The sequence below is a fragment of the Nicotiana tabacum genome, chromosome 11, assembly GCF_000715075.1.
Source record: "Nicotiana tabacum cultivar K326 chromosome 11, ASM71507v2, whole genome shotgun sequence".
Classification (NCBI taxonomy): Eukaryota; Viridiplantae; Streptophyta; class Magnoliopsida; order Solanales; family Solanaceae; genus Nicotiana; species Nicotiana tabacum.
The window spans coordinates 91,998,458-92,010,367 of record NC_134090.1 but is presented as its reverse complement, the minus strand read 5'-3'; the positions used below and the strand labels follow the sequence as shown (position 1 = coordinate 92,010,367).

Genomic DNA, 11,910 nt, shown 5'->3' with positions numbered 1-11,910 from the left:
TTAGTTTTGGTCTCCTTAAGAAAGGGTCGGGACAAAAAAAACCTATCTAGTCGTTCTTTATCCGAAAACTCTTCGCGTTTCCAGTCAAAGAGGGACAGCTGTAGACATGTGATTTTTGACCCTCCCCAAGATTTTTCATATTTTAGCACGTAAATATTTAATTTGGGCCTAATATAGCTATTTCAACTCTTTTTTTACTCTTTTACTTTATTTTATTACAACAAAAATGAAAATTACAAAAATAATTCTATTAATATTTTGTAGTCATTTTTAATCTTGAAAAATACCCAAAAAAATAGTTTATTTTAATGGTCAGTCTTATTTTAATAGTTATTTTATTTAAGTAAAATTAATTAATAAATAAAGTAGTATTTTAGTCTTGTTCACCGAGAAAAGAATAAAACATGGGCTCGAGCTACCCATTTTTAGGCCTAATTTTGGACCTAGCCCATAATTCCCAAGCCCATAATTCCTAGGCCCATACCCCTTAACCTAAAAAACCCTATAAATACCTAGGACCCCTAACCTAGAACGGATGAGCCGCATAACTCAAAACAGAGGAGACCCTTAAGCAAAGAACGGACCCCCAATTCCCAAGAAGGAAAACCGATCTCCCAAAAAGAAAAAGGAAATCTCCATCCTTATTTTGAGAAGAACAGTAGCATTCCCCCTTACTGAATTGAAGAATTCTCAACTTTTGAGAGACTAGAAGCTGTCTAAACACCTTCTCTTCTCCAATACCATCGTCGCCGCCGGATTTTATCACCGGCTGGCCCGTGACCGTGATTCCAAACACCAGCATCCATCCTCTCCTGTTCGCTCCATTTCACAAAAACCGGAGCTCGGCGCTGAACAAATTTCGTCAAGGTTTTTTGATTTAAGCCTTGTTTCACTTCTGCAAAATTAATTTAATTCCAGATTCTTGTTCCAAAAATGGAGTTTGTTCGAGGTTGATTGAGTTCGTTGCCGATTGGAGGTTTTGGTCGCGCCGTTGTAGTTCCTGCCGAAGTTTCTGTTGCTGTGCTTGTTTTCCGATCAGATTTCAATTGCCGGAATCCTCTTTTCGCCGTCCACATCTCTTGGGTGTATCGGTTATAGGATATTTTTAATAAGAAAAGCTCAATTAAAGGTCCAATTCTAACTCTTGTTCATTCGTTGATTTCCAACTCGTGTGGTTGTCCATGTTTAACCGTTAATATTTGCTTGCACTTTGTGTTTGCTCTTTCGTTCTTAAGAAGGTTATGTTGCTTAGATTAAGGAAATCAGTTGTTCATGTTATTTAATTACTCTTTGTGAAATTCTGTGTCAAATATTTGTGGGTGCTAATGTATCATTTTATTTATTTGTTAGGAATAGGGTCATAATTATCAGAATGTGTTATTTCAATTTATTTATGAACTTCGAGGCATCAGTGAAAGGAAGTAAATTCCAGTATGCGGCTACCTTGTAAACCAAATTTGAACATAAATGTAATTTGATTGATTTGGCCTATACTGTACCAGTCCGAAATTCATTTTTATGTTGGACATAGTTTTGGGTGTGGGGAATCACTTTAAACGAAAAGAATTTGGATATCCAAACAACGAATATTTTGTTTAGTTTTTTTTTCCGTTTCTTTGACCCCGCTAGTAGCATGCTTAAGCCGATCATACGTGGATAGGCGAATCTATAGGCACGTAATTAAATCATCACAACTACGGGTACGGTTCTCGTGGCGTAGTTGTTATACCTAATTTCAAATTGGTCTTAAATATGAACATCCGTAGTTAAATGCTTTTCCTTTTAATAAAATCGAGGTGTGCCGTGCCGAACAAAAATCTCAATTGCATGGCCCTCATTTTAATTAATTTTGTTTTATCCTTAGAAATTGAAGCGCGCCATTTAGCAAAATTACCATGGCCCTCGCAAAATTGCAAACTTGAAAGCGCGTAGTTGCTTTAGGCGCGTAATTAATTTCCTTAAACTCGGGTGCACATTTATGTGACCCAAACTCAAATCTCAACAACGTTAGATAAAATGTGTCGTGGACCGCGGGTGCATTTATGTGACATGGTTCAAGATGTGTTTTAGATGACGTTGAATCTCTCTAAAAAATATTTAAATAAAAGCGGCTATAAAGTTTAAAATTGCACCATAGGTTAAAACATATATTAAAATCAGATGATAGGCCAATTATAACAGTTGAGCGACCGTGCTAGAACCACGGAATCCGGGAATGCCTACCACCTTCTCCCGGGTTAACAGAATTTCTTACCCGGATTTCTGTGTTCACGGACTGTAATACAGAGTCAATCTTTTTCTCGATTTGGGATTTAAACTGGTGACTTGGGACACCATAAATTATCCCAAGTGGTGACTCTAATTTTCAATAAATAAATAATCCCTTTTCGATTGTCACTTTAAATTGGAAAAAACTTCCTTATACCCTTCCGGGGTGTAGGTAAAAAGGAGGTGTGACAGTTATCTCTCTCATGTTTTACCTTTTCAATTTTCTCAATTAGAACATCCTTTTCATTCTTTAAATCCTCAATGGTTTATTTTAAGCGTAATACATACGGAGACACTTAAAGTTGGCACGATCTTTCATTTAGACACCTGAACTTAAGAGAGTTCCTATTGAGCACATACGTTACATGAACTCTGTTCCAAATAAACACTTCTTGCTGAGTTGGCACATAAAGTGAGTTTCACCCAATATGGGCGCGTGAAAAGCCCAAAAAACAGATTTTGTTTTTGTTTTTTTTATTTCCTTCTTCTTCTTTATGTCCACCACCATTTCCACCATTGCCTCCTCCATTTTCCGTCATCTTCTCCGACTCAAATCGCTATTCTTCTTTCGAATCCCATACCAGATTCAAATTCAGCCGAAAACGAAAAGGTGAGTATTTGTGATTGGAAGAAAACAAAAAGGATAAAGTGAAGAAGAAGAAGCCTAACCCAGCTGCCAGAACTGAAATTAACTATGTCAAGAAATCTGGATAATGAAGAAGGTAAACAGAAATTTTTCTTTCTAAACCTAGCTCCTTTCCTTCTCGTCACTCTTTCTTTGTCTATTCACTATTTATGCATGTGTGTGTGGCTGTTTCTGGGCAGCAGAGAGTGGTGGTTTGCAGCGAGCTCTGGTGGCGGGGATGGCGACAATGAGGCTGAAGAAGACAGTGCGGCTGCTGGGGTCTGCCAGCGGAGAGATTCAGGCGCTGGTGTTGTGTGTGTTAGGTTTGAGCGGCGGAAAGAGGTGGAGATGTAGTGGTCGTTTGTGGATGGGCACTGGATGGTATTTTAGGGATGGAGAAGAAGGGTCTTTTGGGGTGGTTCAAGTTCAAGGAGAAGGGGAGCCAACTTTGTTTGCAGATGAAGATGGAAAGGAAGGGGGGCGGGGGTCGTTGGGGAAGATGACGGAGGGGAGGGGTGGGTTGGTAATATGTTTAGATGTTTGTTTAGGGCTAGTTATTTGTATTTTAGTGGAAATAACACTATATAGCTGAGGTGGACAGTGAGGTGGACACGATTTATAATGGTTACTTTTGCCACGTAAACGGAGATTGCAGAACACGCGCTTGGTTAATTAATAAGCCAGCAAAAAACATGTCTTATTGGTATGAGAATTGCCTAGGAAACGTGTCTAATTGGAAAGAGGTCTAGTTTAAGTGTCTAAGTGAAAGATCGTGCCAACTTTAGGTGTCTTCGTATGTATTACGCCTTTATTTTAAATCAATAACTACGACTAGTAAATCATCTCTCTCATGATCTACCTCTCATAATTTCTCAATTAAAGCATTTTTATCATTGATAAGGTTATGGTAAGCATCAATCAAGATATTAGCTAAAGATGCAAGCTTCTTTTTAGAGTAATACTTCAAATTTCATTGAACGTCTAGAAAGTTTACCTTATTGTCATCATCATCTTCATCCTCATCAGATTTTGCCATCGGGGCAATGATGGAATCATAATTCAGCTGCTTTTCTTTCAACGGCCATCATGGAAGTATCGCCTTGTTCATCATCACCCTCAAATTCACTAGAGGAATCTCCCTATGTAGCAAGAGCTTGTTTCACAACATTGTCAATGACATCTTTTCTCTTGAATTTCCTGTCAGACCTGTCTGGAACTAGGCTCCTCTTGGTCGTCTTATCTGTGTTGTGCTTTTAATGGTCCTGCTTTTGGAGAGGACAATCTTTGATGAAATGTCCTGACTTCTCGCATTTGTGACAACAATCATAACCTTTTATTTTGCTAGAGCTTCCCTTTTTTGGGATACCTCCATTTTTGCGAACCATTTTTGAAACCTCCGTGTCAAATAGGCCATATCAACATCATCATCACTTGAGTCACTGTTATCTACTTTGAGAATCAGGTTATTTTTCTTTTTGGGTTCTCTTCTTTTATGGTCCTTTTTCCTTTTCATTTCATATGTTTTCAGATTTCCAATGAGTTCATTAATCGTCAACTTTTGTAGATCTTTTGCCTCTATAATAGCATTGACTTTGCTCTCCCAAGAACTAGGTAATATACTGAGTATTTTTCTAACTAGTTTGTTCCTTGGAATGATCTCTCCTAGAGAATAGAGCTCATTGATGATGGAAGTGAAGAGAGTATGCATGTCCTGAATGGAATCATCATCCTTCATCTTGAAGATTTTGTACTCAGTAGTGATCATGTCGATCTTTGACTGCTTGACTTGAGTTGTCCCTTCACATGTGGTTTGGAGAGCCTCCTATATCCCCTCGGCAGATTGACAAGTTGAGATTCTATTGTAATCGTCTTGTCCAATATCACAGACGAGGATCTTCTTTGCTCGGATGTTTTTCTCTATAGTTTTGCGATCTGCATCGTTGTATTCCTTCATTTTCTTTAGGACTGTCACTTCTTCCTCGCCAATGGACTTCATAGGGATGAAGGGTCCATCACAAATGACATCATAAAGCTTTGAATCTTCAACCATGATAAAATCATACATTCTTGTTTTCCATCAGCCGTAGTATTGACCATTGAATCTTGGTGGTTTGTAGGTTAATTAACCTTCTTCAAAGTTTGGTGGAGCAGATATGTGAATCCTTTCTAGGTAGAAAGAACCTGCTCTAATGCCAAAGAATCCACCAAACTGTATAAAGAACCTGGTTCTCTAGTAGTTCCCGCAAAACACACACACATGCAATAGTAAGTAAATAATATAGCAGTATTTTACGTGGAAAATTCTCAGCTCACGGGATTAAAACCCACGACCTACACTCATAGGATTTCGAGTTCACTAACCGACCCACTTTAGATTACAACCTATTGTAACCTAGGAATTAAACTCTTAATCTCTCACCTACTTACAATAACTCTATTGCAAGCCTTTTTGTAATAACTCTACAAAGCTCACAACTTTGACTAACTCTAGTCAAACACGAACACAAGGTTTATGGTTTACAAAAATATCCTATGAGATTCTTCTAACCAAGCTGAGTAGGAATTACAAGTGAATAGCATTAACACAGATACAACAAAACTAAGGACACAAGATGAACTCAGTACTGAGATCCAATCCTTTGTTCTGTTGCTACTTTGTTCTTCAAGCCTTTGAGTGAATGGAGACAGGTGCACACTTGAGAGAGAATTAATAATTTAGGATTTACAAGTGTGTATAATCCCTTGCATCATGTTGGTAATATAAGTGAGATCTGGGATGATGTAAGCAAGTATCGGGTACACACCATGCTTCAAAAAATGACTATTGCACAGTTGCGTGTGCAGTGCAACAATGCAACAGCTTTGACAACTGTAAGAAGTTGACTTGTACTGTAGATGGAGGAACTGATAGACATTTGTTCCCTCTACTGTTCCTTTGGCTAATATCATTGGAACTTGTGCCAAACATGTGACTTGTTATTTCGAGCACTTTGAGGCTTTATATCAGGTTTTCTATCTGATTCTCATATGAAGTTTGTTAATTTATCAAAATACAAAGGCACAAAACTTATCAATATGCATGTCGCCTAATATTTTACTCAAATTTTATGTAGTTTCATGTATGTTGTAACAAATTGAGCTAAATTTTGGTGTCGTTATATGTAGGAGTCAATCGAAGGCAATTAGAAACAAAAAGGACAAGAGGTAGAACAAAATACACTAAGCAAGCGGAGATTTTTTTTTTACTAAAGTAGTGAGAGCTCGTTGTGAATTGCTCATGGAAATTTATCTAGATAGACTAAAATAGTATGACAATACAGTGGGCCATTGATTAAGATCGTTATGACGCAATGATTGAAATATGAAAAAATGTAAAGGAAGAAGAAATTACCTGGCAACAACTTCAGTGGTTCCAGCACTTGCCTAGCGCTTAGCACTTGCTTGGACCTTGCATTGCAGGATTTTCTTATTTCGGCTAGGACAAAGTTATTTCGGTCCTACACGATCCCAACTCATATAAAAGCTTTTTAAATCTAATTAGATGATATCTAACATATTTTTTTTTGGGGGAGGGGGGGGAATGGGGGGGGGGGGTCGAGCTACTGTTGGGGTAAATAATGCAACCCACGCTTGGAGGAGGCTTCCAACTAGTTTTTCTTCTTTTTCTTTAATTTCATAGTTGATTAGTTCTAGCATTGTGGGATGTTACATGAATATTGTAGTTTGAAAGCTTGAATTGTTTTTATTATTTTATCATATTGATTTATTTATTCAATTCTGCACTTACCTATTTGATTGTTTGATCACCAATTGAATACTATCTATGAATCTAGGATTGAACTCGAAATTAATAATTTTAGATTGCATATAGGATTGAGTAGAACAAGATCTAGAACCAGAGCCACGGGAATGGATTTGCGGTTAGGATAGACTTATACCTAATCGCTTTACTTGGTTATTATATAGGAATTATTAGTGCGTTTTTGTTAATCCTAATTTCATAAAAATATAGGTGTTAGGTTAGCTTGAATAGGTGGATTGTACTTCGAGAAAATGCTATGAGTAATATTAACATTATCAATCAATAAACCACATAAATCAATTAGACAATTTAAGCAGAAAACTGAACGGGATTGTTAGCTAACCCATAGTTCTGATATATTTTCTCCCATTTAATTAGTCTCTAAGCTTGTCAATTTGTTTCCTAATTTCTTAGTTTGCGATACTAGATTAGTTATGGTTAATAATCATACTTTAAAAAAATCGCGTGAATAGATTAATTGATTTAGTCTAATCTAGTTTATAGTTAATCATAGTTCATAGCGAGAACAATACTCTGCTCACCATTTTATATTTGCGCGCGTTTTGACCGCAACAATTACTCCAAATTACAATAAAACGAGAGATGATAAGAATTTCATATGTCGATTGTTTTCTCTTAATTAATAAATATTCATATGATATTTGTTGCCTGAATCTGAAAGCCATGACAGTAAAGATAGGATTAAAATATTAAAATCATATAGTTTTCAAATAAAATAAAAGTTTTGATCTTGTTAAGACAAATTAAAAAAAAAAAAAAAAAAAAGAGAAGAAAAATTATCATACAAGATTGAGTACCTAAAAGGCATGGACCTCATGGCTTCTAATCTAATCATTGATACGTAAACCAAATTTCGTATAATGCCTGCACTTATTTTTTAGGTTAGGGGGAAACAGCTTGCTGCCTTCTCGTTAATTAGTAATTGTTTTAATCATCAACTAGTATTTAAAAAAAAAAGCACAAATTAGCATGTGTATGGGTTGCAATATGATCATAATCGATAAACCAAATCCTCAAAATCAGAGCTTAGGGAATAAACAAATCAATGTCATAAGGCCGACAAACCTGATTTATGAAAATGAATTAGTTGAAACAAGAAGCAAAACATGCCCCAAATTCTCGATACTAAATAAACTGACAAATCTCCATTACCGAAGGCGTCTGTCCTTTGACGTTGTTTCTTTTCGTTCCAAATTTTAGCAACATAATCTCAAATTTTTTTTTATCAATAAACCTTGGATACATCATATTTATTTAAGCAACAAATTCCACTCTTCGTCCCTTTGGGTGCATCCGATGAAAAAACAAACTCCACTCTTCCATAATCTCAAGTGCCTATTCATTTTATTTTAGATAACATCTTGATGACAATTTCTCTATTAGAAAAGTATTGTATAAATTTCACACCATAGCATTTTGATTTTTAACTTAACTTTATAATGTCAAACAAAACAAATTAAATTATAAAATATTAGAGGGTCATCTTCCTCCAACCTTAAAATTATCTAATACTAATAATAGTCGTACAACCGGCGACTGTTACAAGTGTAATGTATTATATCATGACGTTGCAGACTATCCCAACTATATGTTGACAAAGAGCAAAACAATGTCCCAACTATAAGTTGGAATCTTCCTCCACTTTGAAATTAGAGTAACAAGGAGAGGCTAAGTACTATATATAGCCTAAACAACCTTAGATCTTCGTCAAATCGGAGATGGGAGAAGAGTACTTTGTAGAAACAGAGAAGATGAAATTGCAAGAAAAAGACGAGTTATCACAAATTCACTTTGTTTTAGTACATGGAATTAGTGGAGGCTGGTGTTGGTACAAAATCAAGTCTCTTATGGAGATTTCCTGCTATAAAGTGACATGTCTTGACCTTAAAGGTGCTGGAATTCATCCTGCTGATCCCACAACTGTTCTTTCCTTCGATGATTACAATGAGCCTCTCATAGAATTCTTGTCATCTTTGCCTGAAAATGAACAGGTCCGTGCTCCGCCCTTAAACAACCTCTCGTAGAAATGTAAAGCAAGACTTATTGTATATATAGTGAGAGTTTACTGCTTACTTACATGAATATTTCTATACTTTAATTATGTGGCATATGTATCTAGTGACTGAAGGACATGATGATTTATATGTACTGTGGTAAACATAGGTAATTCTGGTAGGGCACAGCGCTGGAGGACTGAGCGTCACGGATGCAACTCATAAATTCCCAAAGAAAGTAAGGCTGGCAGTGTATGTTGCAGCGACCATGTTAAGAACTGGATTTGTGACTGAACAAGACGTTAAAGATGTAAGTATAGCCTTGATGATCATAAATGGTACATGTGTCTCAATATCTATATCATTAAACTCGTCTCAATATATGATATATCTATAAAATTAACTCCGACAGTGCAAAAAATATTTTTTGCATCAAGTCACCTGCAAAATTAACTCATAGGTGATAGGTGGGGTCATTTTCTGAGCTAGAAGACCCATTGTCGTGAAGAGTGAATAACAAAGCAGAGAGTGAGAGCATAGGGATCAGTTGCAGTCAAAATATTTTTGTTGTATAAGTTGCGTCATCCCTGATGCCTTGATGCAGGCTATCGTACTATAATTTATTGTCTATTTGTATATTTGTTTCTTTTTCTCTCTCTCATATTTAGGCTTTAATTTGGGGTTGCTGTGGCATTACTCTCTCTTCTTCTAGCTATAACTTATAAGAGTTGGCCTTTCCTGCCTGCAAGAGCTCTTTGAGCTGCTTCTGTGGCATTCATGATGATGTCCTATTATTGATGACGTCGTGCTAAGGGTAGCTACGATTGTCTTTACACATTGGTAAATAGCAACTCTGGTATCTTATACTCATTCCGTTGAGAAGTTATTTTTTTTTTGTCCGTTCTAAAAAAAAAAGATTCTTTTCTATATTTGGAAATAATTTAATTTAAACTTTCAATTCTAAAAAGCTTTTGTAACCATATAAATATTCTAGATTTTTTTTTTGACTTGTTTAGGACCATAAATTCCAAAATTTTTTATTTTTTCTTAAACTCCGTGTTCAATGTAAATTGGAACGGAGGGAGTAGTAACTGACCCCGGCAGCCGCTATGTTTTCTTCATATTTTGAAGCTATAAAAGTCATTCAACTTTTTACCCCTATAAGTTGCTATGTTTGCCTTCCTAATGTTAGGCCCTTCAACGATGGAAAATACTCCATCTTTCCTATTTGAGAATACTACAATTGGTTAGGCCTTCTCTGTTGGACAATCGTTCTTTAATTACTATAATTTATTTCAAACGATGTCCTCGATATTTTATAAACTAATTTATACAGTTTTTCAATATGTAAATTTCTTTAAACACTTTTGAGGAATTAATGTTGAATCTACTCGAAAGTTACTTCATCTATCCCAATTTGTTTAACACTATTTTTTGGTCCATACAAATATAATGATAGATTTTTGTTTTTAGAAGCTCCTAGTATTTAGGTTCAACTACATATACATTTGTATCAAAAGTCTTCTTTTATTTGTTATATTCTTAGTAAACACCCCAATTGCATTTATTATTTCTTTTCTTTCTTTTTGAGATGGAAGTAGTTGTTGATATTTCCATATATATAAAAGCCATAAATATTTGCACACGTAGAAGATAAAGGAGATAAATCTTCAAATCCTTCTTATGACTTAAAAGCTAAAATGATAAAAACAAGCCAAAAGCCAAAAGCTAGAAATCTTAATATATGGCTTAAAAGTATTTTGGCTTAAAAACTACTTAAGATAAGCTCACCCAAAACCTTAAAGACGTTGAATGATGAAGGTTGCTTTTATTTTTTGTCTTGTTGTAGCAATTACGAAGGCCTAATTTTCACCTAACAAGTCATATATATGCATTGATTAACGCCTTAAAATCTTGTTATAAATAGGGCATCCCAGATTTATCAGAGTTTGGTGAACCTATTGATGTATATGATATGGGGTTTGGATTAGGACCCGAACAACCTCCAAGCAGTGCAGTCATTAAGAGAAGTTTACAACGCAAAATCATTTACCAGATGAGCCCACTCGAGGTATATATATACAACTTTTCACATTAATATTTCATACTTTCACCTATCCAGTGATTGTCCCGATTTTTAGGAGTCAACAATTTCCGGACTAGTTTGGGATTGAGATGTAATTGTTGTTATTGTAGGATTCAACATTAGCAGCTATGTTATTGCGTCCTGGACCGATACAAGCGTTAAAAAGTGCTCAATTTAAAGAAGGGGAAGACGTAGAGAAAGTGCCTCGAATATACATTAGAACAGCGTATGATCGAGTTGTGAAGCCAGAGCAACAAGATGCTATGATCAAAAAATGGCCTCCACAGAATGTGTACACTTTGGAAAGTGATCACAGTCCTTTCTTTTCTGCTCCATTCCTGCTATTTGGCTTGATTATTAAGGCTGCTTCTTCATTTGGGTGCAGTGATTGAGATAGTCTCATATCCAACATGTACATAGTATACTGTGGGATTTATTGTCTAGTCCCTAAGTATAGAATTGAACAACTGAAAGACAATAAATATTGCAGCATATGGCGACTCTGAAGTGTCAATGTGGTTATTACTGGGATATATACAATGCTAAACCTGTGTAGTTAAGTCAAATTCCAAGAAAGCGCTCAAGCTTAATGTACTAGGGGTATTATTTACTGCATTTTCACCTAATCACAAACATTAGTTACCAAACTGTATCAAAATAATAGTGTAAAGGTGATTTCAGCTACTAAATTTGTCTTAGACTATATTCCTAATGATATAACTTATATATATGGTCAGTGTTAAAAATTGACAATATCAGGTCATTTTAAATACAAAATATAGCAAGCATGGATTCTGTAATCTACACACATAGTAAATGACCTATTTTATCCGATAAGGGTAAAACTACAATATTGCTGTAGGAAAATGTTATTATATTACTGTTTACCCTTAAAATTGGATAACAATTGATTTTATACGTAGTTTTATGGATACGTGATATAATTTGATACAAATTAAGAAGATAGATTAATATTGAAATTAACGATAATAAAATAAATGCAAACCACAAAATTGAATAGCCTTAGCTTCTGAGTTTGATCACCCTCGAGCCAAGAAATGTCTCAACTAGTGTTAGAACTTAACAGCAAGATGATAAGAACTAGAAGTGATCA

At 35.5% G+C, this 11,910-nt stretch overlaps 1 protein-coding gene and 1 long non-coding RNA gene across 2 annotated transcripts; both read left to right on the top strand.

Annotated features, from left to right (window-relative positions):
• Nucleotides 1–523: 523 nt before the first annotated feature.
• On the top strand, nucleotides 524–3,351 carry LOC142166317 (uncharacterized). The gene is made up of 3 exons (XR_012696647.1): nucleotides 524–1,129; nucleotides 2,853–2,990; nucleotides 3,097–3,351. It is a non-coding gene; the product is annotated as an uncharacterized LOC142166317 (long non-coding RNA).
• Nucleotides 3,352–8,297: 4,946 nt separating this feature from the next.
• On the top strand, nucleotides 8,298–11,485 carry LOC107776335 (methylesterase 17-like). The gene is made up of 4 exons (XM_016596219.2): nucleotides 8,298–8,707; nucleotides 8,880–9,020; nucleotides 10,638–10,781; nucleotides 10,907–11,485. The coding sequence occupies exons 1-4, from the start codon at nucleotides 8,435–8,437 to the stop codon at nucleotides 11,186–11,188; spliced, it is 840 nt and encodes a 279-aa protein (XP_016451705.1). The 5' UTR covers nucleotides 8,298–8,434; the 3' UTR covers nucleotides 11,189–11,485.
• The last annotated feature ends 425 nt before the right edge of the window (nucleotides 11,486–11,910 follow it).

Coding starts and splice junctions, on each gene's coding strand:
- LOC107776335 (XM_016596219.2), top strand. CDS start 8,435: ATGGGAGAAGAGTACTTTGTAGAAACAGAGAAGATGAAATTGCAAGAA. Junction 8,708..8,879: donor CTTTGCCTGAAAATGAACAG/GTCCGTGCTCCG, acceptor TGGTAAACATAG/GTAATTCTGGTAGGGCACAG. Junction 10,782..10,906: donor ACCAGATGAGCCCACTCGAG/GTATATATATAC, acceptor TTGTTATTGTAG/GATTCAACATTAGCAGCTAT.